General features: G+C 42.3%; 1 protein-coding gene across 23 annotated transcripts in view; it reads left to right on the top strand.

Moving 5' to 3' along the window:
• Positions 1-27,590, top strand: part of LOC108633006 (ankyrin-2) — an 84,052-nt gene extending 56,462 nt beyond the window's left edge. For 12 of the 23 annotated variants that reach the window (XM_026810941.1, XM_026810933.1, XM_026810942.1 and 9 more), the window contains 6 exons: positions 1,024-9,527; positions 10,438-15,817; positions 16,763-16,831; positions 18,301-19,422; positions 21,070-21,295; positions 25,443-25,521. In XM_026810941.1, the coding sequence (XP_026666742.1) occupies positions 1,024-9,527; positions 10,438-15,817; positions 16,763-16,831; positions 18,301-19,422; positions 21,070-21,295; positions 25,443-25,449 (15,308 nt within the window). In that variant the 3' untranslated portion in view covers positions 25,450-25,521. Of the gene's footprint in view, positions 1-1,023; positions 9,528-10,437; positions 15,818-16,762; positions 16,832-18,300; positions 19,423-21,069; positions 21,296-23,327; positions 23,383-25,442; positions 25,522-25,630 lie in introns of those variants that run through there. The other 11 variants (XR_003388711.1, XM_026810927.1, XM_026810926.1 and 8 more) reach the window with 11 other exon arrangements.
• Positions 27,591-27,834: the final 244 nt, after the last annotated feature.

The raw sequence follows: 27,834 nt of genomic DNA, 5'->3' as shown, positions 1-27,834 counted from the left end.
CACTACAATATTCGATATTGCTTTGAAAATTATGTTATGTAGTACCGCTTTACCAAGAGAATTATTATCAAGTAAATTGTTTTGCTATTTCATTTTATTAAACCTTATTATTAATTATGATAATGTTCTTAAGAAATCTTTGATATTAGAGATTACTTAGGTGATCTTTTGGAAACGTAGCACGGCACAGAATCTGGACACGATTCACGAGTGTGAAACTTTGTTAGCTCTACGGAATATTGTTCAGCACTAGAACGTATTTATCTCTTTTTCTCTCTTTCTCTCTCTTCTCTTTTTTTTACTTTATCATCTTGTTTACTTTCACTCACAGGTTCTGGAGGGCTGATGCGGAATTCCTTCGAATTTTTATCAGCTTGCTTTTATATCATTTTTTTTTTAAATTACTCTTAATAAGCTGTATTTATTTGCCTCTCGAATTTACATCTCACATCTATAGACTGTATTATAATGCGTACTTATCAATGTCTTATCATTTTAATACGATCCACTAATCGCCTTACTATTTTCTTCGACACCAGTTCCATTAATTTGTTTCAGCCAAAGGTTTTTTGCTGCAATTTTTTGGCGTTGCATGAGTGGTCAATTTATGTGTGGCCTAACTGTGCGGACGCACGGAGCAGCTGTCATTTTTTCATTAGAATTTTTCCGACACGTATTTTGAATAAACTTTTCGATTCGATTAATCAAATAAATAGCGATATAGTACAAAGTATTACATTTTTTTATCACTAGTTAGTTATTCACACAGACATATTTTGAAACGTGGAAATGTAAATGGATAGCTGCTCCACAGCTCACGAACACACCACGCACAAACCACACGAGAGTCTAACTGCTGTTATTCGGTAAAAAAAAGTGCAATAAATCAAGCGAGCCGGCTTACACTAATGATGCGACCAAAAAAACAATAAAATGAACTTAAAACAAACAAACAAAAAAAATGTGTTCTCTCTGTTTAGCAACGTTTACAGATGCCTAAAATATGTGATACTTAATTAACAGGTGTAATAGCAGACGCAGAGAAAGAGAAGGGGAAGTTAGCAAAGGAGGGGTGGTCGGTGGTTTATGATGATGATGATGATGCGCGGGACAATAGAGAGGCGAGAGGTGTTGTAGTTCAAACTTTTGCTAGGGAACAGTTGACCGACAAATTGCCTAAAGACAAGGGCGTTAAGTCCGATACGGTAGTTAGCGATCGAGAGCCGGTAGTCGAGCCGACGATAGTCAAGCAGCGTTTTGTTCGCGACGGGAAGGGTGACTCGAACGTAACGATTGTCGCGTCAAAAACGATAGTTTCGATGACCGATGATAAAGCGCAACCGGTGATCACTCAGACGATCACCGTGAAAGAAGTAGACTCGACGGTACCACCGCAAACGATAACAATTTCGAACGGTAAAGAGAGTATAGTAAGTAAGAAGGAAATGTTATCTAAAGAAGGTAAGGACGTCGATGAAAAGCTAACGAGTCCCACCAGCGCGAAGGCTAAGAAAGAAATCGGGAAGCAAGACGTTTCACCTCAGAAAGAGGCTAAGACGAAAGAAACGAAACCAACCGACAAGCAACTATCCGCTTACGAAAGCGTTTACAGTGTACAGTATCCATCCGAGGATGAGAAACAGGAAGATGAATCGAAAAAGTCGAAGGACAAAAGCGGAATACTTTCGGGTATCTTCAAGGGATCTAAGCTGAAGAAGAGTAAGTCGAAGGGTTCGAAGGATATGTCTGTCGATAGTGGCGACGAGGAAGCAAAGGTAGCTGCGCCTGTAGAACACAGGACGCAGACAGTTCATATTACATTCGATTCGCAACCGGATTCAAAACCGGCGGACGACATTAAATTAGCCACGATGCAATTTCTGGATGACTCGAGACGCATCGCCTCGACTGTACACGTACCTGATGGCACAGTGACCACGACGCGAGTCGAGGAATCTAAAACGATAAGTAAAGAACCAGATGACCGCACTGCGACAATGGGAAGCGATGCGAGTGACCAGGAGAAAGAGAAGGGCAGTGGTTTCTTCGGCATATTTAAAAGCCCCAAATCGAAAGAGAAGAAGATGAAAAAGGGCAAAGAGGCATCGTTCGACAGCGGCGACGAGGAACTCCGAATCGCCACAGAAAAATTGTTGGACGATACTCGAAAAGTTGCCGAGACTACGCTTGTCCCTTCTGCTCCTAAGATCGAAGGCAAACAAGAGATACATACTTTCACATCTCACGTTCGTTACGAAGAAGATATACCGAAAGATAAAATAAACGGACATTCGTACGACATCACGGAAATCCAGAAGAAATCTGAGACGGACAAGAGTAGTCCTCACAAAGAAGCCAACGGAAAGTCTGACGCTAAAAAACAGAAAGAACGGAGTCTTGAAAGACGGGCGGATTCGCCGGACAAACGAGCGGAGAGTGAGAAGGAAGACGAGGAGAGTAAAGAAAAAGGTGGATTCTTCAGCATGTTTAAGAGTCCGAAATTGAAAACCAAGAAGAGGAGTTCGTCTCGGGAGAAGAGTTCCTCGAAAGAAACCTCATTCGACAGCGGGGACGAGGAGACGCGACACTTGACAGCGGATTTCTTGCAAGACACGAAGAAAGTGGCAGACACTTTGCATCATGAGGAAGCACCAAAACAGATTGTTGAGAAAACTGTGCCGGAGACAGTTTCTGAAGAACCTGTGGATAAAGACAAGGGCATTGGGATCTTTAGCAAATTCCGTAGTCCGAAATTGTCCAGGGAATCGCGAAGCAGATCTCGGGAGAAGAGTGTACCAACACAGGAGTCGGTAATAAGTCCGGATAGTTCGATACGCGAGGCCACCGTGAAATTCTTGGAAGATACCAGAAATCTTGCGAGTGCGACATTGGAAGACACCGCGAAACAAGCGGACAAAGCGACGACTGAAATCAAGGATACCGATGCCGCTAAGATGAAAATAGACGAAGTTGAAGACAACTTAGAAGCTGCGAAGGATAAAGCAGCGAAAGAAGCTAAGAAAGCTAAAGAGAAGACTGGCGGCTTCTTATCTGGACTATTCAAGAGTGCAAAACATGCGGCGGACGAAGCATCCGAAGAGGTAAAAGAAATTGCCGATGAAACAAAGAAGGAAGTCACCGAAGGCAAGGACAAAGTCGTTGCGGAAGCGAAAGATGCGAAGGATAAAATAGCTGCGACGGTGAAGGATACAAAAGACACTGTCAGTGGAAAGGTGTCTGAAGCTGGGCAGAAAATATCAGATACTGGCAAAGCTGTCGGTGAGAAAGTTGTCGATGGAGCCAAACGACTTGAAGAGAAAGTAGATTCTGCAGCTCACGACGTAGTTGATAGTGCAAAAGCAGCTAAAGACAAAACAGTTGTCAAAGCAACGGATGCTAAAGATACTGTCGTGACCGCCGCAAAAGATACGAAGGACAAAGTTAAAGAAAAAGTGAGTGAAGGTGCCCAAAAGGTAGCGGACACTGGTAAAGCAGTTACCGAGAAAGTGGTTGAAGGTGTGAAGGTTGCTGAAGCGAAAACTAAAGAAACTGCACAAGAAGTAGCTGACAGTGCGAAAACAGCAAAGGATAAGGTTGCTAAAGAGATTAAGGAAGACACTGAGGCAGCGAAACAAAAAATATCGTCTGGAGTAGATACCGTGGTAGATGGTACAGCAGCAGCGAAAGATAAAGCTGCGAAGGAAGCCAAGAAGGCGAAGGAAAAGACGGGTGGTTTCCTTTCGGGACTCTTCAAGAGCGCAAAACACGCTGCTGAAGAAGTTTCCGATGATGTTAAAGAGTTCGTCGATGACACCAAAAAGGAAGCAGCTGAAGAGGAAACACGAGCTCGTGAAACTGCAGCAGCGAAATTGAAGGACGTCGAAGCAGCGAAAGATAAGGCAGTCGCAGAAGCAAAAGATGCCAAGGATAAAGTAGTGGCCGCGGCGAAGGATACTAAAGATAAGATCAGCGAGAAAACGTCCGAAAATATACAGAAAGTATCCGATACTGGCAAAGCAGTTGGCGAGAAAGTGCTAGATACCGCAGAGAAAGCTAAGGACAAAACAGAAGCAACAGCTCGTGAAGTAGCTGACAGCGTAAAGTCCGCAAAAGATAAGGCAGCTAAGGAAATTAAGGACGATGCTGAGGCTGTAAAACAAAAAGTTTCAGCCGGAGCTGCAACTGTGGCGGATAGCGCAGCTGCGGCGAAGGATAAAGCCGAGAAAGAAGCTAAAAAAGCAAAGGAGAAGACCGGTGGTTTCTTGACTGGACTGTTCAAGGGAGCCAAGCATGCCGCTGATGATGTTTCTGACGAAGTTAAAGACTTCCTGGACGAGACCAAGAAGGAAGCAGCGGAGGAAGAAGCTCGAGCTCGCGAGGCTGCAGCAGCGAAATTGAAGGATGTCGAAGCAGCGAAGGACAAAGCAGTCGCAGAAGCAAAGGACGCGAAGGACAAAGTAACAACTGCAGTGAAGGATACCAAAGATGCGGTTAGCGGAAAAGTGTCTGAAGCCGCACAGAAGGTATCGGATGCTGGGAAAACTGTTGGTGAGAAAGTAGCCGATGGTGCGAAGAAAATTGAGGAAAAGGCAGACGCTGCTGCTCACGACGTGGCCGATAGTGTAAAGACAGCGAAAGACAAAGCAGCCGAGAAAGCAAAAGATGCGAAAGATTCCGTTGTGACAGCTGCTAAAGATACCAAGGATAAGATCAGTGAGAAAGTCGTTGAGGGTGCGCAAAAAGTGAGCGACACCGGAAAAGCAGTTACTGACAAAGTTGCCGAAGGTGTTAAGGGTGCCGAAACGAAAACTAAGGAAGTTGCGCACGATATAGCTGACACCGCTAAATCAGCGAAGGATAAAGTGGCTAAAGAAATTAAAGAAGACGCTGAAGCAGTAAAACACAAAGTGGAGTCTGGTATTGACACAGTAACAGATAGCGCGGCTGCAGCGAAGGACAAGGCAGCGAAGGAAGCTAAGAAGGCTAAAGAGAAGACCGGGGGTTTTCTGTCAGGATTATTCAAAAGTGCAAAACACGCAGCGGACGAAGTTTCTGAAGATGTTAAAGAATTTGTTGACGAAACGAAGAAGGACGCTGCTGAAGAAGAAGCTAAAGCGCGTGAGGCTGTAGCAAGGAAGCTGAAAGATATTGATGCAGCAAAGGATAAAGCAGCTGCTGACATGAAAGATGCCAAGGACAAAACTGTCGGTGCTGTAAAAGATACAAAGGATAAAATCGTGGAAAAGGCGTCTGATACTATTGATAAAGTACAAGATGCTGGTAAAGCTACATCCGAAAAGATTACTCAAGAAGCTAAAGAAATTGGTAAAGGCGTTGATGCCACTGTCCAACATATAACCGATAGCGCGAAGGCAGCGCAAGATAAAGCTGCAGGAGATCTAAAAGACGTTAAAGATAAAACTGTATCTGCCGTAAAAGACACTAAAGACAAAATCAGCGAGAAAATATCTGAAGGCGCGCAGAAAGTATCCGACACTGGGAAAGCGGTTGGTGAAAAAGTCGCAGACACCGCGGAGAAAGCTAAAGACAAAACAGAAGCAGCTGCTCGTGAAATAACTGACAGTGCAAAGACTGCAAAGGATAAAGCAGCCAAGGAAATTAAAGAGGACGCTGAGGCAGTAAAACAAAAAGTTTCCTCGGGTGCAGCTGCAGTTGTCGATGGCGCGGCTTCAGCGAAGGACAAAGCGGCGAAGGAAGCTAAAAAAGCTAAAGAGAAGACCGGTGGTTTTCTATCAGGATTATTCAAAGGCGCTAAACACAGTGCCGATGAAGCGTCGGCTGACCTTAGTGACTTCCTTGACGAAGCAAAAAGGGAATCGTCTGTGGAGAAAGACCGTCTACGTGATGCTGCTGAACAGAAGTTAATGGACATCCAAGCTGCAAAGGATGAAGCTGTTCTGGCGGCCAAAGATACAAAGTCTAAGGTTGCGACTGCTGTCAAGGACACCAAGGACACTATCTCCACCGGAGTGTCCGATGCTACACAGAAGGTGTCTGATACTGGCAAAGCTGTTGGCGAGAAGATTGCTGACGGGGCAAAACATGTTGGAGAGAAAACAGAAGCCGCTGTAAAAGGAGCAGTCGAGGATACAAAGGCAGCAAAGGATAAAGCAGCTGCAGATTTAAAAGGCGTTAAAGATAAAACTGTATCTGCCGTAAAAGACACCAAAGACAAAATCAGCGAGAAAGTATCTGAAGGCGCGCAGAAAGTATCCGACACTGGGAAAGCGGTTGGTGAAAAAGTCGCAGACACCGCGGAGAAAGCTAAAGACAAAACAGAAGCAGCTGCTCGTGAAATAACTGACAGTGCAAAGACTGCAAAGGATAAAGCAGCCAAGGAAATTAAAGAGGACGCTGAGGCAGTAAAACAAAAAGTTTCCTCGGGTGCAGCTGCAGTTGTCGATGGCGCGGCTTCAGCGAAGGACAAAGCGGCGAAGGAAGCTAAAAAAGCTAAAGAGAAGACCGGTGGTTTTCTATCAGGATTATTCAAAGGCGCTAAACACAGTGCCGATGAAGCGTCGGCTGACCTTAGTGACTTCCTTGACGAAGCAAAAAGGGAATCGTCTGTGGAGAAAGACCGTCTACGTGATGCTGCTGAACAGAAGTTAATGGACATCCAAGCTGCAAAGGATGAAGCTGTTCTGGCGGCCAAAGATACAAAGTCTAAGGTTGTGACTGCTGTCAAGGACACCAAGGACACTATCTCCACCGGAGTGTCCGATGCTACACAGAAGGTGTCTGATACTGGCAAAGCTGTTGGCGAGAAGATTGCTGACGGGGCGAAACATGTTGGAGAGAAAACAGAAGCCGCTGTAAAAGGAGCAGTCGAGGATACAAAGGCAGCGAAAGATAAAACGGTGGCAGATCTAAAAGATGCTGCTGATAAAGTCACAACTGCCGCGAAAGACACGAAGGATAAGGTCAGCGAAAAAGTGGGCGAAGGTGCACAAAAGGTAGCCGATGCTGGTAAAGCAGTCGGTGATAAAGTGGTTGAAGGAGCGAAAGATGCTGAAGCTAAAGTTGAAGCAACTGCACAAGGGGTGGCAGATGGTGTAAAGGCAGTGAAAGACAAAGTAGTGAAAGAAGTTAAAGAAGACACTGACGCGGTGAAGCAGAAGGTTTCTTCAGGTATAGACGCAGCAGCAGATAGTGCAACAGCAGCAAAAGATAAAGCTGCGAAGGAAGCTAAAAAGGCGAAGGAAAAAACCGGTGGTTTCCTCTCGGGACTTTTCAAGAGCGCAAAACACGCTGCTGAAGAGGTTTCCGATGATGTTAAAGAGTTCGTCGATGACACCAAAAGGGATGCAGCTATAGAGGAAGCTCGTGCTCGTGAAGCAGTGGCTGAGACGTTAAAAGATGTTGACGCAGTAAAAGATAAAGCAGTGGCTGGTGTAAAAGATGCAAAAGACAAAACTGTGGGGGCTGTAAAAGACACGAAGGATAAAATCAGCGAGAAAGTCACAGATGGAATTAAGCAAGTAGATAAAAAAATAGATTCCGCTGCAAAAGGCACAGCCGAGGCTTTGAAATCAACGAAAGACAAGGTAGTTACTGATGTCTCTGATACCAAGGATAAAGTCGCAACTGCTGCGAAAGAGACGAAAGACAAAGTCACCGAGAAAGTAGCCGAAGGCGCAAAGAAGGTGTCGGATGCAGGCACCGTTGCAGGAGAAAAATTAGCGGATGGCGTAAAGAAAGCTGAGGAGAAAGCTGGTGAAGCTGCACACGAAGTAGCAACTGGCGTGAAAACGACGAAGGATAAACTGGTGAAAGAGATTGAAGAAAATGCCGAGAGCGCTAAACAGAAAGTATCATCAGGCATAAACACCGTTGCGGATAGCGCGTCTGCAGCAAAGGACAAAACCGCGAAAGAAGCTAAAAAAGCTAAAGAGAAGACCGGAGGCTTCCTGTCTGGATTATTCAAAGGAGCGAAACACGCAGCTGATGAGGTCTCCGACGACGTTAAAGATTTTCTGGACGAAACGAGGAAGGAAGCTTCCGAAGAGAAAGCTCGCGCGCTGGAAGCAAAGGACAAGGCGGTCGCTGACGTAAAGGAGACGAAAGATAAAGTCGTAACTTCTGTGAAACACACAAAAGACAAAGTGGAGACGAAGATCACTGACGGTCTGCAGAAGGTATCCGACGCTGGCAAAACTGTTGGCGAGAAGGTAGCTGATGGTGTAAAACAGACTGGAGAAAAAGTGGAAGCGACAACTAAAGAAGTGACTGATGGGGCGAAAGCAGCGAAAGATAAAGTGGTTGAGGACGTGAAGGATGCGAAGGATAGAACTGCAGCGGCTGTAAAAGATGCGAAGGACAAAACTGCCGAAGCTATAAAGGATACCAAGGATAAGATCAGCGAGAAAACTGCCGAGGGAGCACAGAAAGTAACGGACACTGGTAAAAAAGTAGAAGAGAAAATTGTCAGCGGTGCGAAAGCGGTTGACGATAAAGCAAAGGAATTGGCTCGCGATGTAAGCGAAGGTGCGAAGGCAGCGAAAGACACAGTCAAGAAAGAAGTCAAAGAAGACGCAGCTGCGGTGAAGCAGAAGATTTCTTCAGGCGTTGATGCAGTTGTTGATGGAACGGAGGCAACGAAAGATAAAGCTGCGAAGGAAGCTAAAAAGGTTAAAGAAAAAACTGGTGGATTCCTCTCGGGCCTGTTCAAAGGCGCGAAACACGCAGCCGAAGAGGTCTCAGAAGAGGTGAAAGAATTCGTAGACGAAACGAAGAAGGAAGCTACTGAGGAGGAAGCACGAGCCCGCGAGGCAGTGGACAAAGCCACGAAAGATATTGACAAGGCAAAAGACAAGGCAGCTACGGATTTAAAAGATGCAAAGGATAAAGTCACAACGGCTGTAAAAGATAGTAAAGACAAAGTTAGCGAGAAAGTATCTGATGGTATTAAAACGGTAACTGATACTGGGAAAGCTGTCGGTGATAAAGTAAAGGACGGTGTCAAACAAGCAGAAGACAAAACAAAAGCTGCTGTCGAGAAAGTTGCCCATGGTGTCAAAACAACGAAGGATACCTTGGTTGCGGATGCGAAGGATGCTAAAGACACAGTCGTAACCGCTGCAGTAGATACGAAGGACAAGATTGGTGAGAAAGTGTCCGAAGGTGCGCAGAAAATTAGCGACACTGGGAAAGCAGTTGGCGATAAAGTAGCTGAAGGTGTGAAAGAAGCTGAGGCAAAGACCAAGGAAGTTGCGCACGACGTGGCCGATACAGCTAAAGCAGCAAAGGATAAAGTAGCTGAAGGTGTGAGAAGTGCTGAAGCGAAGACCGAGGAAGTTGCGCATGGCGTAGCCGATACAGCTAAAGCAGCGAAGGATAAAGTAGCTGAAGGTGTGAGAGGTGCTGAAGCGAAAACCAAGGAAGTTGCGCACGACGTGGCCGATACAGCTAAAGCAGCGAAGGATAAGGTAGCTGAAGGTGTGAAAGGCGCTGAAGCGAAAACCAAGGAAGTTGCGCACGGCGTGGCCGATACAGCTAAAGCAGCGAAGGATAAAGTAGCTAAAGAAATCAAAGAAGATACTGAAGCAGTAAAACATAAGATCGCATCTGGAATAGATACAGTAGCAGACAGTGCAACTGCAACTAAGGACAAGGCTGCGAAGGAAGCTAAGAAAGCCAAAGAGAAGACCGGTGGATTCCTTTCCGGTTTATTCAAAGGCGCGAAACACGCTGCGGAGGAAGTAACAGACGATGTCAAGGACTTCCTTGAGGAAACTAAGAAAGAAGCTTCAGATGAGAAAGCTCGTTTGCAAGATGCGGTTGAAGATGCAAAAGACAAGGCGGCTACTGGTGTGAAAGATACGAAGGATACGGTAAAAGACGCTGCAAGTAAAGTCACAGCCAAAGTCTCGGATGTTACGCAAAAAGTATCAGACGCTGGAAAAGCCGCTGGTGAGAAAGTAACCGAGGAAGTAAAGCATGCAACTGAGAAAACAGATACCAAAATTCAAGAACTGGCTGACGATGCGAAAGCAGCAAAGGACAAAGCGTCTGCTAAAATCAAAGACGCTGGAGGGAAAGTAACGACGGCTGCCAAAGACACGATGGATACTGTCACCGATAAAGTAGCCGGTGGTAAAGAAAAATTATCAGAGGCTGCGAAGGACGTAGGAGAGAAAGTGGCGGATGGTGTCAAGATAGCGGAAGCGAAAACTGAAGCGACTGTAAAAGAAGTGGCAGACGGTGCGAAAGCAGTGAAAGATAAAGTAGCGAAGGAAGTTAAAGAAGACGCTTACACGGTGAAACAGAAAGTTTCTTCAGGTATGGACACAGCTGCGGATAGTGCAGCAGCGGCGAAAGACAAGGCTGCGAAAGAAGCCAAGAAGGCGAAGGAAAAGACGGGTGGTTTCCTTTCGGGACTGTTCAAGAGTCGTGGCCGATACAGCTAAAGCAGCAAAGGATAAAGTAGCTGAAGGTGTGAGAAGTGCTGAAGCGAAGACCGAGGAAGTTGCGCATGGCGTAGCCGATACAGCTAAAGCAGCGAAGGATAAAGTAGCTGAAGGTGTGAGAGGTGCTGAAGCGAAAACCAAGGAAGTTGCGCACGACGTGGCCGATACAGCTAAAGCAGCGAAGGATAAGGTAGCTGAAGGTGTGAAAGGCGCTGAAGCGAAAACCAAGGAAGTTGCGCACGGCGTGGCCGATACAGCTAAAGCAGCGAAGGATAAAGTAGCTAAAGAAATCAAAGAAGATACTGAAGCAGTAAAACATAAGATCGCATCTGGAATAGATACAGTAGCAGACAGTGCAACTGCAACTAAGGACAAGGCTGCGAAGGAAGCTAAGAAAGCCAAAGAGAAGACCGGTGGATTCCTTTCCGGTTTATTCAAAGGCGCGAAACACGCTGCGGAGGAAGTAACAGACGATGTCAAGGACTTCCTTGAGGAAACTAAGAAAGAAGCTTCAGATGAGAAAGCTCGTTTGCAAGATGCGGTTGAAGATGCAAAAGACAAGGCGGCTACTGGTGTGAAAGATACGAAGGATACGGTAAAAGACGCTGCAAGTAAAGTCACAGCCAAAGTCTCGGATGTTACGCAAAAAGTATCAGACGCTGGAAAAGCCGCTGGTGAGAAAGTAACCGAGGAAGTAAAGCATGCAACTGAGAAAACAGATACCAAAATTCAAGAACTGGCTGACGATGCGAAAGCAGCAAAGGACAAAGCGTCTGCTAAAATCAAAGACGCTGGAGGGAAAGTAACGACGGCTGCCAAAGACACGATGGATACTGTCACCGATAAAGTAGCCGGTGGTAAAGAAAAATTATCAGAGGCTGCGAAGGACGTAGGAGAGAAAGTGGCGGATGGTGTCAAGATAGCGGAAGCGAAAACTGAAGCGACTGTAAAAGAAGTGGCAGACGGTGCGAAAGCAGTGAAAGATAAAGTAGCGAAGGAAGTTAAAGAAGACGCTTACACGGTGAAACAGAAAGTTTCTTCAGGTATGGACACAGCTGCGGATAGTGCAGCAGCGGCGAAAGACAAGGCTGCGAAAGAAGCCAAGAAGGCGAAGGAAAAGACGGGTGGTTTCCTTTCGGGACTGTTCAAGAGCGCAAAACACGCTGCTGAAGAAGTTTCCGAGGATGTTAAAGAGTTTGTTGACGACACTAAAAAGGAAGCAGTTGAAGAGGAAGCTCGTGCTCGTGAAGCTGTGGCAGGAAAATTGAAGGATGTCGAAGCAGCGAAAGAAAGAGCTGCAGCAGACGTTAAGGATTCAAAGGACAAAGTTGTAGGTGTTGTCGTAGACGCTAAAGATAAAGTCAGCGACAAAGTATCTGGTGCTGTGCAAAAGGTATCGGATGCTGGAAAAGCTGTTGGTGAGAAAGTTGCCGATGGGGCGAAGAAAATTGAAGAAAGGGCAGACGCTGCTGCTCATGGTATGGCCGACAGCGTAAAGGCAGCGAAAGACAAAACAGTCGAGAAAGCGAAAGATGCTAAAGACGCAGTCGTTGGCAAAGCATCTGATACCGTTGAAAAAGTACAAGATGCTGGTAAAGCTGCGACTGGAAAGGTAGCAGAAGGAATTACAGAAGTCGGCAAGACCATCGATGCTACTGCTGAACAAATAGCTGATAGCGCGAAGGCAGCAAAAGACAAAGCTGCAATGGATGTAAAAGATGTTAAAGACAAAACTGTATCTGCCGTAAAAGACACCAAAGATAAGATCAGCGAGAAAGTATCTGAAGGCGCGCAGAAAGTATCTGATACTGGCAAAGCAGTTGGCGAGAAAGTAGCAGATACCGCAGAGAAAGCTAAAGACAAAACAGAAGCAACAGCTCGTGAAGTAGCTGACAGCGTAAAGTCCGCAAAAGATAAGGCAGCTAAGGAAATTAAGGACGATGCTGAGGCTGTAAAACAAAAAGTTTCAGCCGGAGCTGCAACTGTGGCGGATAGCGCAGCTGCGGCGAAGGATAAAGCCGAGAAAGAAGCTAAAAAAGCAAAGGAGAAGACCGGTGGTTTCTTGACTGGACTGTTCAAGGGAGCCAAGCATGCCGCTGATGATGTTTCTGACGAGGTTAAAGACTTCCTGGACGAGACCAAGAGGGAAGCAGCGGAGGAAGAAGCTCGAGCTCGCGAGGCTGCAGCAGCGAAATTGAAGGATGTCGAAGCAGCGAAGGACAAAGCAGTCGCAGAAGCAAAGGACGCGAAGGACAAAGTAACAACTGCAGTGAAGGATACTAAAGATGCGGTTAGTGGAAAAGTGTCTGAAGCCGCACAGAAGGTATCGGATGCTGGGAAAACTGTTGGTGAGAAAGTAGCCGATGGTGCGAAGAAAATTGAGGAAAAGGCAGACGCTGCTGCTCACGACGTGGCCGATAGTGTAAAGACAGCGAAAGACAAAGCAGCCGAGAAAGCAAAAGATGCGAAAGATTCCGTTGTGACAGCTGCTAAAGATACCAAGGATAAGATCAGTGAGAAAGTCGTTGAGGGTGCGCAAAAAGTGAGCGACACCGGAAAAGCAGTTACTGACAAAGTTGCCGAAGGTGTTAAGGGTGCCGAAACGAAAACTAAGGAAGTTGCGCACGATATAGCTGACACCGCTAAATCAGCGAAGGATAAAGTGGCTAAAGAAATTAAAGAAGACGCTGAAGCAGTAAAACACAAAGTGGAGTCTGGTATTGACACAGTAACAGATAGCGCGGCTGCAGCGAAGGACAAGGCAGCGAAGGAAGCTAAGAAGGCTAAAGAGAAGACCGGAGGTTTCTTTTCTGGATTATTGAAAAGCGCGAAACACGCGGCGGACGAAGTATCTGAAGATGTTAAAGATTTTGTTGACGAAACGAAAAAGGAAGCTGCTGAAGAAGAATCTCGTATACGGGAATCTCTCTCAGAAAAAGCGAAGGACATTGAAGCGGCGAAGGATAAAGCATCCGCAGATATAAAGGACAAGACAGATAAAGTAAAAGCCACCGCGAAGGATGTTAAAGACTCAGTTACCGATAAAGTATCGCAGGTAACGCAAAAGGTCTCTGACGCAGGTAATATTGTCAGCGATAAAGTCGTCGACGGTGTGAAAGGTGTCGAAGCTAAAACCGAATCAGCTGCACGAGATTTAGCGGAAGGAGCCAAAGCCGCGAAGGATAAAGTGGTCGCGGATGTGAAGGGTGTTAAAGATTCTGTCACATCTGGTACCAAAGATGCCAAGGAAGCTGTCAGTGAAAAAATTTCCGATAGTGTGCAGAAGATATCAGATACCGAGAAAGCTATAAGCACTAAAATTACGGAAGGAGTAAAAGGTACAAGTGCAAAAGTAGAAAGTGTTGCGAAAGATGTCGCAGATGGGGCGAAATCGGCGAAGGATAAAATCTCGGAAGATTTGAAACATGACGCTGACGTTGTGAAGGATACAGTTTCTTCTGGAATCCACGCAGTCGCCGACGGTGCTGCAGCGGCTAAAGACAAGGCTGCTAAGGAAACCAAAAAAGCAAAAGAGAAGACCGGAGGTTTCCTGTCAGGACTGATCAAAGGTGTCAAGCACACAGCGGACGACGTTTCTGATGATGTAAAGGAATTCCTTGACGAAACTAAGAAAGAAGCTGCTGAAGAACAGGCACGTGCTCGCGAAGCGATCTCTGAAAAAGCGAAAGAAATCGACGCTACAAAACAGAAAGCTATTGACGACGTCGAAGCCGCTAAAGACAGGACTGCAGCTGGTATGAAGGATGCCAAGGATAAAATCAGTGGGAAGATAACTAGCACTGTGCAATCAGTGTCAGACGCTGGCAAATCCGTTGGTGAGAATGTTGTTAACGGCGCGAAAACTGCAGAGGCGAAAACCGAGGCTGCTGTTAAGGAAGTTGTTAAAGACGCTAAAGCAACCAAGATGAAAGTAGCGAAAGACACTAAGGATGTTGGTGGGAAAGTTGCAACCGCGGCGAAGGATACGAAAGACAAGATCACTGAAAAGTTATCTGGAACTGCTCATGCGATATCGGATGCAGGCAAAACTGTCGGCACTAAAATTGCGGAAGGTGCGAAGAAAACGGAAGCGAAAGTGGAAACCGCTGCTAAAGACGTGGCTGATGGTGCAAAATCAGCAAAAGATAAAGTGGCCACGGAAGTTGAGGAAGACGCTGCCGCTGCGAAACAGAAAATAGTTGATGGTACGAAATCGGTGAAGGACAAAGTTGCGAAGGAAGGTAAAAAAGCGAAGGAGAAAGGCGGCGGCTTCCTCTCAGGTTTGATTAAGAGTGCGAAGCACGCAGCTGAAGAAGTTTCTGAAGACGTTAAAGAATTCGTCGACGAGACGAAGAAGGAAGCTGTCGAAGAAGAAGCTCGTGTTCGCGAAGCGGTTTCTGAAAAATTAAAAGACGTCGACGTTGCTGCGGATGAAGTTGCAGCAGATGCAAAAAAAGCCAAGGATAAAGTTAAGAGCGATGTTAAAGGTGTTAAGGATAAAGTGAGCGGGGGAGTGACGCAAGTTGAGAAAAAACTAGATTCTGCTGCGAAAGACACGGCTATGGCTTTGAAATCAGCGAAAGACAAGGCGGTTGCTGATGCTTCCGATGCCAAGGATAAAATTGCAACTACTATGAAAGATACAGAACACAAAGTCACGGAGAAAGTAACTGAAGGTGTTCAGAGAATATCAGGCACCGGCAAAGCTGTTGACCAGAAGGTGTCTGACAGTATGAAACAGACAAAAGAATTCATCGGAAGCGTCCCTCAGGGAGTAGTCACTGTCACACACAAAGTTGTAGATAGTGGAAAGTCTCCCGGAGACAAATTGCAGAGTCCAATAGTCAGCAGCGACTCGCGGAGTGCTATGACTGCATTCTTGGATGAAATGAGACGCGATGCTAGGTGGGACAAAGCGTATCAAGAACAACCCGACGAACACACATACGAGAATGTTGATAGTTCCATGTTCGTTCGCGAAAAGAGTAAACCTGAATCTAAGGGAATATCGATATCAAGTCCACAGGTCACAAAAGATGTAATGTCGACGACGAAAACGGTCAAGACTTCGTTTACCGAGACTTACGAGCCGTTAATTTCTTTTACGGATTCCGCGTCGCCGACCAGGTCGGATGAATCGAAATCGTCGAAAGTATCTCGCATTCCACAAAAAGTTAGTTCCTCCTTCGAGCGAAGAAGTAGCCCTAGCAGCTGCTCGTCGGACGATAGTACTAGTACAGTTAGGGTAGTTAACGTTGTTAAAGAAGTAGAGCACCTCGAACCTCGCATACGACAGACCGTCACCACAGTCGTAACAAAAAAGTCTGTGCGGACGGCGACGACCCCACCACCCAGTCCCGCCGAGTACACTGACAGTAGAATCGAAGAAGGTATCTTGCAATAATTTGCGTTCTATATATATATATATATACATATATTACATACCAGCTGTGTGTAACATGATTAATAATTAAGTTGACGCTTTTCTGTAACTTATGTTTTTTCTGGTAGCTGATACCAACAAATGGCCACGCCAGATGGGCCATTCGCACTTCTGTGTCATTTCGTAACGAACCTCTAACACCCTTCGACAGTTCGTCAATTACCGTTACCGACTAATTACCGTTTTATAATGTAGCGGACGTACTATAAAGTGTAATATTACATTTACCATAAAAGAAAAATGATCTCTAACAACTTACTATTAATTTCTAACAAGTCTAATGGGCAATTGACATCTCTACTTATCAAAATGGTCTGATACTAGCCTCATGTTTTGACGAACTTTATAGTACGAGAATCTTGGTTAAAAGAAAAAAGTACGTGATCAACCGTAGCAAACACGACGAGTGTACACGAACAACGTGTCTATATTATTTCTACTTATTTGCTGTTCTTATTTTCAGTTTTATGCGTTTTAACTTTCTTTCCTTTTCTTTATTTAACATTTCTTTTTAATTGCATGTTTCCAGGTTTTGTTATCACTATCTTTTTAACATTTATACAATATTATTCACACGAACAAATAAATTATCTCATCGGTAGTCGAAGTCGTTGCTCGTAATAAGAACGACGACAACCTTTTATTTATCGTTATTCATTTATTTTTTATTATAGCATAACACATACATAGACGTCATACTGTTGTTTATTATACGGTAATAAAAAGAATATCATTAAATTAACAGGAATACCACAACTAGCGAAGCATGAACCGAGGTATGCCATGCAGGGAAAAACCATCATTCATCTAATCTTTGTCGAATCATTTGCTTTCAATGTTCGCCCCGTTGATTCCCCGTTTTACTCACGTGAAACTCCCATCATTTTTCCAGACGTTACCGAAGAAGCAGCGAGACGAGCGCAGACTTTAGCCGACCAAGCACACTCGATGGCCAAATCAGGTAACGTATAATCGTGAGAAAACTATGGTCTAAAGAAAAAAGAAAAAAGGGAAAAGAAAAAAGTCACGAACACAGATCGCAGGCCCAAGATCAATAAGTTTTAAGTAAATTCTATATTTTTGGTGCCCTCATTTATATTTAGCTTTATCTTCCATAGTTAGCACCTGCCGACGCTTTCACACTAATATAATCGTGCGCACGTTTCTTACTAAATAGATACCTATGTATTTACGGCGTGTAGAATACAATTGTTTATCATAATGGAACACACCATGATTATGTAATCTCTGTACGATAATGTTCGATAACTTGGGACGCCTTCGATCTATCTTCTGTATAGTCGAACGAAGAAACGTTTCATTTTATTTAATACGACGTATTGTAGCTTAGAGAAGTTTCAGTTTCCACTTACATAGTTTGTGGTAGGCAAGGTGTCACTTTTCGATTCTCTTCACTGCTACACAACCTTTAGTTTATCTTAAAATCATCGTCGACGACGATGATTTCAAGATATCCAGCTGCAGCAATGAATGACTTGCAAAGATTCACGCTTTCAAACTGAACGTCCGGCGGACGTGAAAGAAGGAAAAGTCTCCCCTTTCTTTGATTTCAGTTATCTCAGTAAGTTGGTTTCGCAACTCGTAGATGGTTTGCAGGGTACGTTTTAGTAAGATTCAGGCGCCACTAGACACCATTTAATGAGTGTATTTTTTATTAAACAAACTAATCCTGTTGCAGTATTGATACTAACTAAAAAAAAAGGAAAGATACATTATGAAACTAAATGTAGGTGTGTGCTGCACACACACACACACAGGCATATGACCACAAATTAATATGCATGCGTGTGTGGGCACACGAGTTTCGTGTGTACGTGGCCTGACAAAGGAAGTAATGAATCTGATTGAAAAAAAAACCAAAGGTTTGCATATAATATTGCTCTAAGGAATTGAAATTATTAACAAACGTGAAGTCGCAAATATATTCTTTACACAGGATTTCTATTTTTGTTAGTTGTTCTTCAATCCACGTACACGCGTACAAACGGTTTCAGCGATTCTGACATTTTTTAACAATAACGCATGTTACAATTATCCAACGCAAACTAACACTTGTCAAACATAGTCACATCCTATTGGAGAATCGCAACATGTGTTTCACGTGAAAGTACCATTTGGCGAATGATCGGTTTGCCCAGCCACTCAAACGCACCGGATGCATTAAAAAAATCTCTTCTCAAATCTGACGTTGCTGTCGAGTCGAACGTTCGTCAAACGCGAGCATAGCTTTGGTCAAAATCGTTGAACGCATTTGTACACACGCAAGTTACGTTTTGTGATATACCAGACACGCTGACATCGTTCGGTCCAACTGTCGCAGCTGGGCTAGAGTTGAAATATTCTTAGTGTGTATCAATGTGCTTTATGTCCTTGTTCCTGTTCTTGTCCATGTCCTTTTGGATGGGTCAGGGCATGATTCGGCTGAGATTGATGGGACTGTAGAGAGGCATGCTACTTCTGCTCCATCAAAGCAACCTGTTCCCGCCCCGCGACACTCTACTACCAGGTCGTCCATCAAAACAGACTTTCATCTAGACCTCGGTGATACCTCGTGCACCCCGTACAGTCCCAAACAAAAGAGCAAAGATTCGTCCAAGCAGATTCAGGAACAGCACTCGCCGGACAAGACTACCAGCCCAAAGAGTAAGATACCAATCAAGCTAAAGAAATCGATGCAGAACGAAAAAATGAGCAAAATGTTGACGAGCACCGAGCCTAGTATAACTGAAATGCTAGATAGCGACCAGCCGGTAGACACCGATCGTTCAAAACCCGCTGATGAAAAGATGCTCAAAGAAACACAAAAGGAAATGCAAGAAGAAATTAAGGAGAAGAGTGACTCGGTAGAGCCCGAAGTAGAAAGCAAATTAGACGTACGCGATTCTGAGAAGCCTGAGAGATCGAGCGGTACCATAGCGAGAATCGAAACTGTAGTAACGAAGGAAGGTACGGAGAAACCGAGTAAAAGCGACGAGACGACTCGCACGATGATATCCAAAGTTCAGAAAACCGTGACAGGAGAGGTCGTATCGAAAGAGACCGTCGTGAAGACGATGACAACCGTCCGTTCTTTCATGACGGAATCCGGCATGACGCAAACCAGTCGGTTCACGCGAATACCAATGTCTACTGGTGATTACGGGGACATACCTATACCGGTTGTAAAGAGTCGCGACGCGCCGCCGATCGGTGTCGGACAGGCGTCGATGAAGGCGGCAAAGAGCGAGATGTCGGAGCCGTGGATCCACGGCAGCGTGCCCGAGGATAAGGCAGAGCAATGGGAGAGCCAGACGGTCTCCCAAGATACGTCGCCCGGTTCCGGAAACGACGTGTACACGAAAAACGGTAGCTCGCGTCACGATTTGAACAGCGACACCGATAGTGACGGTTCGCCACGATCGAGGAGGAGGTCCCCGAGCAAGAGGTGTACGCTGGGCAGTTCCAGCGGGTCTGATGTAGCACTGCACGAAGGTGCGGAGCTGTCCCCGTTGGAGGACGACCAAGGTACCGCACTCACAGCTAACCTTCTAAGTAAGCAATGTACATATCCCGCTAAAACCAAAGTTTAAATCCCGAGAGACATTGTTCAGATGATCCGAGATGTACTTACGCGCGATTCATTTCTTTCATTTCCTTTAATTTCTTTATTCTCCGTACGCTTATTTTTCTCGTCGCACGCTTCGATTGTATGCAACTGCACCTGTTTACTGTTGTTTCCGTTCGAAGTAAATTAACGTAGATCTTTGATATTCTGTATCTGTAGATTCATACGTTAGAGAATGAATAAGTATTGTAATTTCCTTTGGGTCATCATAATTCTTGTAGCTAAATTAAAAAATGTATAGTCACAATGCCTTGAAACGTGGAAATGTATGTAGCATAATTTGAAAGGAAAATTAATCAGACCGTCTGATTTTATAATTCTAATAACGGAAACACCATGTTAATCACAATCTGCACAATATTTGTATATTTTTGCACACGGTGTAACGCATGGATTTGCATAACTTATGACCGGGGTTGTATCTGCACAAGGTATGTCTTTGCACAATGGGAGGATACTGAGAAATAATCATAATTACCCATAAGGAAAAACAAAGCTTGTCAGACGCAGTTTTGAGTAAGCTGCATATTTACTTGTGTTGGTCTCCTTTTATTATTTATATCGCAGATTTATCGTGGGCGAATAATTACGTCACAGAGGGTTGTTGGTGATGAATTGAGTGTGCTTATTTTAAAGAGAGTTTTGCCGCCGTCCCCCTTTTTCTCCACCTTTATCATTGGTTTTGGTTGACAAAAGTCAAAGTCGCAATGTCAAAGGCTTCTGGGACTAGCATACTTTTCACATTGATGTTCATTTTACACACCGTACAGGCAATATGGAATTAATTTAAAAAGAAATGTTATACGTTAATTCGTACTTACAAATATGGTGAGATTACAAAATTAAATTTTAAATAAATAAGAGAAATGATATTTCTTTTTAAACTTGATCAGTCCGATACTTTTTACACGATTCCAATACTCTAACAACGACAGTTTTATTGCAAATAAATACTATGAAACGACAGTGAGGGTAGGTTAAGGGTATTCAATTTGCACAGGATTTTCAATTAAAAAATCACCTGATGAACGACAGTCATATAGCGTACTAAAAGTGGACAAGAACAAAAGAAATCATAAATCCGGGTGATCCTATAACCCATTGACCATGTCGTATATCATGCGTGTTGAATACTTGTAACAATTCATTAAAAAAATTGTTCAATGGAAACTTTGTTTCGGCTTCCAATCCTCTAATTGTAAAACGGAGCTTCACATGGGTCAATTTAACCGCGGATTTCCATCCAATTAATCCCAGGGACGATTCGTCAATAACCAAAGGGATAATTTCTCAGCTTTCAGGCCATCGACTTATTCAAAATATCATCTGTATCAATTCTTTAAAAAAGTCAATTGAATATATTTCATCTTTTTCTAAATTAATAATACCAGAAACAGTGAACTTGGATTAGTCTAACTATCACAGATTCTTTATTTTCTTCGCATACCTCGCCCTTCGCTGTTTCCCCATACTAATCACGGCGTGGGGCTCAGAATCAAGTCAGATTTTCAAAAATAAAAATTGACGCATATCGGATTGAAAAAAAATTCATAGGAGGAAACGTAATGTTTAAGTGACAGAAACAGAGAGTTCGGTAAAGTCAATTTGCTCGGGCACACAACGAAGTACGGTTGAGGGAACGCCCAGGACGAAGACTTCCGGTAGAATGGGCTGCGCGTGTTGGATGAGCGTAGCAGCCGCTACATTGGTCCTCATACTAGCAATTATTATTGCCTTGGAGCCACGAACATTCCAACGTGCCATCTACACCCTCTCTAACAATGTCCCGAGGCAAGCTGGGTACGATTTACCCTTTCATTTTTATTTATTTTTATTGTGTAGAGTCTGGAAGGGTTCAAAGGGTCGCAACTGGAAAAAATGAAGGAGAAGAAGCTCGTTATTTTAAAGAGTCACTTGTCAATTTTTTGGGAAACCTTTCGTAGCTTGAAATTGTCAAACCGACACTTCACAATTGGCAATTTGAAGATACTGAACGAAATTAGAAAAAATTAAGAGATGACTCTTTAAGGATGTATTGGCTATACAGTCAATCCCAAAAGTTTAAGCACTTTAGAAATGCATTTTTTTAAAAGAAATCAGACGTCGGAAGAACATTGNTTTATTATTAGCATTATTCTTCCGACGTCTGATTTTTTTTTAATTATAGGAAATGCGTTTTTCTAAGGTACATAAACTTTTGGGATTGACTGTACAGCTAATACATCCTTGAAACATTATGTAATAATTTATGATTCTTTCTTCGTTTATTCGGTTACTACCTCTAATCTGAAAGCGATATTATGCTGATAGTTACGTATCTTTTATGCTTACGTGGGTTCACTATTTAAAAGAAATATACACTTCAATCACACAATTCTAGACACATAGCAACAGACATATGTATTTTTAAAGTATGCACAGTCCCAGAGAAATTGAAATAATTCAAAGCGTGTTCGTACATGCAATTAAAACATATTTAAAATGAATATAGACATGTTTAATATATAATGAAGATTTTTAGGTATCCAATGAAAACTTAGTTTGGTATATATGCAAGTAATACATGGTACAGGTAACAATGGAATCGTATGCAAGCTTTATTTTTCTGGTACGTTTATTAAATCCTACCGAAAATATCCAGTGTGCTGCATGCTCTGATTGAAATGAGATTGACACCTCGCATGATTTGGTCGCATACCTATCAATGTTAAGTTCATTTTCCGCAGCATTTTACACGGCAAATAATTTTCTCTGTTTTTTTGTTCTCCCCTTACGTACGACAAGCGTTCTACATTTCCTGATGCACGTATCCAAAAAAAAAAGAGAGTAACCAAAGAAACTACAGAGCTCGAATTCTCACCATGACTTTTTTCATGCGTTTCCTATAGTTCTCTCACTATTTTCCCCTTTCTAGCTCTTCTGACAATAAGCAACTCAAGATAAAGCTAAAGTGTAGAGGGACCAACAGATCGTATTTTGTTAGTTACGTTAGGATTGTTAGGCGAATCGTCATGTAAGTAGTAAACTTTTATCTACGTACAGCGCGCCTGTTGAACACACGAACCCGTTTTATACACCTCGTTAACAAGGATCGCTCGAGAAATTATTATTTGAGTTCCGACGCTTCGAAAGGTATATTCTCGTACGGATCGACATACATACAAGCTTCTTAAGGCAGAACGCATATTTAGAGTCATAGATTCTTGATTGTGCGAAACTGGAAACGCTCCGATCTCTTTCTGTTCAATACGTTCAGAGTTGCAAAGATTAATGGCCTCCGTTCGTTGCACTCCCTTATGCTGTTGCCAAAAAGCAGCACCTAAAGCAATCCTGACCTTTTTTTCCGGTTAAGATTACATGCATGAAACAATTAACAAGTATTAAAATAAAATTCGTCGCTTCAATATCAAGGCAATTTGTTTAATTCTTGTCTGTGTAACCTACTCACGGAAAATTGTATAAACTAATACTTAATTTGAGAATGAATTCTAAAAAATTTGTTTACTTATTTATCTAACAAGTACAAATCATAATTATACATCAAAATTTATTATTGAGCTATTTTTTTATTTAACAATAAATATAAATTCTGACTAAAAAGACAGTCATCTTATAAAATATGGATTGGAAACTGTAAAGATACAAAATTTTCTGTTCGGAAGGAAAGTACAAAGAGGAATGCACAAAATTGCCCTTTCTTTCTCTCTTTCTCTCTGTGCCCATAAGTTTAGCTAATAACTTTCAAAGAATCGCAATACTTGACCGTTCGTCTAACAACACTAACTGACGTAGTTAGTACGCGCCCCTTTAAACTTATTGCAACTATACGCAGGGTGTTTCAATGAGCTACGGTCAAAACCGGAGAGCGTTTTCCTCGGTTGAAAATTGTAAGTACGATAATTAATGAAACTCGAACTTATCAAGAAGATTGCGTAATTTTCGGAATATTTATTTATTTTATTCCTAGTCATTGGAGTTCCGTACATATGTATATAGGATGCTGGTAAAAGTGTGCGACGTACTTCGATTTTAAAATCCAAAATAAAACAAAAATCAGGAATAAAGTAAATTTTACACTGTACATGTTATTTAAAAAATAAATATTAGGATTAATGAAATTTTGTTATTCTTGACTCTTGTCGTATTCGAGCTTTTAAAATCGATCCTCCAGGACGCGCACTGTCATTAACATCCTGTATATTATTCGTTGATTGATTATTTACTAAATCAAGACGTTTTTTTAGTGAATTATCACAGTATCGTTTTTTGAAAATATTTGTTGAATACAGTACCAAGTAGTAATTTTGTATCTTGTCCCATAATAATTAAACTATTTAGTATCCCTCTAGGGTAGCGTTCGATCAAAAATTGGAATTTAGAGCTTCGATTAGATTCCTTTTACAGACGTTCTTACTTATTTTCCACCGAAGAGAACCCTCTTTCAGTTTTCACCGTAGTGAATAAACATACCATATATGTATACTCTTCTGTTTTATCGAGAAGTCTTAGTATACTTATCATGTCTTATTACTAACTGCTAAACGCTTTATTATTCAGTAGCTTTTATCAGCGCTTTACACGAGCTCGCTGCGTGCAGCACAAAAAAATGCTCCCCTTGCAGGGAAGATTTCCTTTGACTTCGCTTCCTCGGTGAAACTCTTGAGAATTCTGAAGTAACTGAATCGAACCGAGGAATGTAGTATTTGGTTTTAGAAAGTTTACTTCACGGAATAGCCAAGTAGTCTGGTAAATTGTATTCGTGACCTAAGGCCGGCTACAGATCTACGGCGGTCCGATTCATGTCTCAAGTGTCCCATGTTTGACACTATGTCTGAAATAATTACGAGGGTTCTCTGTGCTCGAGATTGCAGACCCAAAGTTCATTATCAAACATGGAGCACTAGACATTTCCTTTCTCTCTCTTCCATTCCTTTCCTTTTCTATCTTACTATCCGCGCAAGCATTCATATGCACGATTCGCCGGTACGTTCATCCTTCAGTAATAAAAGCGACCCTTGTAAGTGGATTAGCCGGCCTTGCGTGATCTTCATTGGGACGGAATAGAAATTCCTTTGGCCAGAAAGTGTGTCATTAACACGTTCTACTTGTCATGAATTCAATTGCAAATGTAGAAGACGTGAGATAAAAACTGTGGCACAATCATCTTCTTTCCTATTACTTTGATAACTTAAAGAGTTTCATAATTATTTGGAGGCGTAAAGAATTGAGAACTTCCCTGTATGGATTTTTAAACGCGTCAGGACAATTGCGTTCTAGTCGATCGTGAATTCAACAAATACGAACTCTCGAGCGCTGCTATTAGTGCATATAATGAATAAATATTCGTGACAGAGTAAAAGCGACAAATAGACGAGAAATCGAAAGTCGAGATCACTCTTACATTCGTAGATCGCATGCGTAAATAATTAATCGTGTGCTAGGGAGTCGAATGCCAATATCTTTATTCACTTCCTGTGGCAAACGTTACAAAAGTCGTCGAAAGTGTCGTAACTAGAAAAACAAAATCATTAGTCATTGAAATAAATCCAGAGTCTTCAACTGAACGATTTTTTTGAATGATGGATGATTCTTTGTACCATTTCCGGTTACAGTCCTTTCAAACACGACCGTTCAAACTGAAACACGTACGATACAATAGTAAAGAAAAAATGTTACATGATAAGCGATAAGAAAAGCGGTTGCATAGTTGGCTGACTGAGTAAAAGTGCGTATTATTATATTATGTATCGTCAGATGTCTAGCGATGTTGTTACTTTTTTTATATGTGTCTAGTATTATATCCCTTGTTTTGGGCATGGCGTAACATTGAGAGATTATATACGATTGGTACTTGTATCTATGTGAACCGCTAAGAATAGTAAGATTAAATATCGTGTGTTTTGTACGATGGGACATGAATTTTGATTAGTTCTCGTTTGTTACGCAGAATCTGACTTTTTGCAACTTAGCGAGCCATCCTACATGGAAACGACAACGACGGAAGAAGACCCTGAAACGCATGAAAGGTATTTATTAAAAAGAACCCAGTTCGACATTTTTCTAACTAATCAGCTAGATGAGGCATCCAATCAATTTTAAAATTGATTTTGGGTAAATGAACCGTTTTCTTTGCAGAATAACGAGAACTGTACAAGTAATCACATCGACCAGCGGTACTGCCGGTGGTTCAGACGAGCTGCGAGAGTCAATGCAGAAGATCGTCGATCGGTTCATGACGGAGGAAAGGCGAGATCAGTGAAGCATTTAAGGCGACCGTAGGAACAAGAAACGAATTCACATCCGACGGGCGTGCATAATGAAAAACGAATTCTTAATGTAATACTCCGATCTAATTTGACGTATCCCTGTCCTCGCACGTCAAACTAGATTACTCATTTAAAAGAAATAAGATGAAATTCCGCTCGATATAGATCTTATTCGCGACTGTATCAAATAAAAGTGAACGCGAGCCAGTTCTACCCTCGCGGTGCTTTCGCGAGAAACAAATATATATGCACGACGAATTATAACTGCTATCACTCTCATGGCCTATACGCTTCGAATTTGCTTGCCTTTCGTTTACGTTTAAGTTGCCTTACGAAACATTTGCGTTTAATCTCGCGATTAAATGAACGTATGCAAGTGTTTACTAGCACGTAGACACGTTGCATACATAGATACACACATACGTCATCGCTAGTCCGGCTAGCGTTGATTTTTCGCTGTAGCTCTCACTAAGCCAACCCGTCCATGTACAACGCCTTTCTCGTGTTGTTCGAAACGAAATGATGAAACGGAAGAACATAAATGAAAAAAAAAGAAAGAAACAAAAGTAGATCCTTACGAGAAGAAGAAAAATGTGGACAGAAACGACAAAAAAATAAAAGTAATAATAAATTCAACTCGGATACAGGACCGACCAATCGTTACCGGCGATATTATATATTTGTAAACACTTTTTGAATGAAAGAGTATAATACGCGAGATGTGAAATGGAAGAAAAGTAAGTGAACAGAAGAGAGATCTAAAACGGTGACTTCGCATAACTCGCCACTTGGCAGTTCGTTTTTTAGCTTTAGGATAATTATTGTATATCTATCCGCGCAATACATCGCTTGATAGGTCAGCAACACACTTGTGTCACGTTTTTTGACGATGAACTGCACACGTATACACACATACACGGATTCTAAAGAAAAAAAAGAAGATATTTTCGCTGGTTGTTATCCGAACAGTCAACGGTGATCCGAATGAACCGAGAGGTCGACGGCAAAATAATAATAAAACTGTGCCTGTTCGGGCCTCGGATAGCAACGAGGGACGTGCGTTTTTATGGATCGTAATACAATGTAAATTTAACTTATTTAAAAGAATATTTCCTAACAACTTTTTAATTGTATATATGATAATTTCTTAGCATAACTTATATAAATGTACTATTATACGATTGTAATGAATTGCAAAATTATGATATGGATATTTTATTTATATAGCGAAATCACTTTTGAAAAATAAATGTTACCACGCATAAAACTTCTTGAAATCGGGGACAAATGTTAATCGGCGATCAATTCTTCGTAACGGTCGTGTAAATTATTACGATTGCTATTGAATAGGAGAAATGGAAAAGGACAGAAGAGAAGGCAGAGATGGCACGGTGACTCTGTAGTCAGAAGCGGAATGTGTTGTTTAAACTTTTACGACACGAAACACGTCTTAAATATTTAAGCAACGTTAGCTTTCAATGTAATAACACAGTTTAAAAAAAGGAAAAAAACCCAAGGCACAGAAAGGAATCGTATATAGTATGTATTTAAAAGAAAAAATATATATATACAAAATATATAAATATACATACATATTGAATAAGGTATTCTATTAATGTATAATATATTGAAGAAGATATATAATTATGCATCTGAAGTTTATAAATTATTATCTATAATGACTGTTATTCTATGTTTAATAGACTTGCCTAGAGCCTATCTGACCTAAGGACCAAAGGCACAATCACACACGCATCAAAATAAAAATGAAAAGAAAAAAATACATTACGCTCCTATGTAACTGTCTCATTAACATTTCTTGTAACTCATCGACACGGACGTTGCGATACTGGCATTTAAATATTCCGATTATTATAATACATATGATTATTTGTATTCACGAACGGAGAAGAAGAAAACTATTTCCTCCCACTTTTACACTCAAGATCGCAAGCAAGATTGTAACACGATGAACAGCAATTGTTACTCCATTCATCGAGAAACAGAATTTTTTTATTCATCATCATTTCTCTCCAATATATTAGTACATTTTTTACTAATAACTATCTATAC

Source organism: Ceratina calcarata, unplaced genomic scaffold, assembly GCF_001652005.2.
Source record: "Ceratina calcarata isolate Rehan_Ccalc_2016 unplaced genomic scaffold, ASM165200v1 scaffold180.2, whole genome shotgun sequence".
NCBI classification, from domain to species: Eukaryota; Metazoa; Arthropoda; class Insecta; order Hymenoptera; family Apidae; genus Ceratina; species Ceratina calcarata.
The sequence above is the reverse complement of the archived record's forward strand: the minus strand, read 5'-3'. Positions and strand labels throughout refer to the sequence as shown.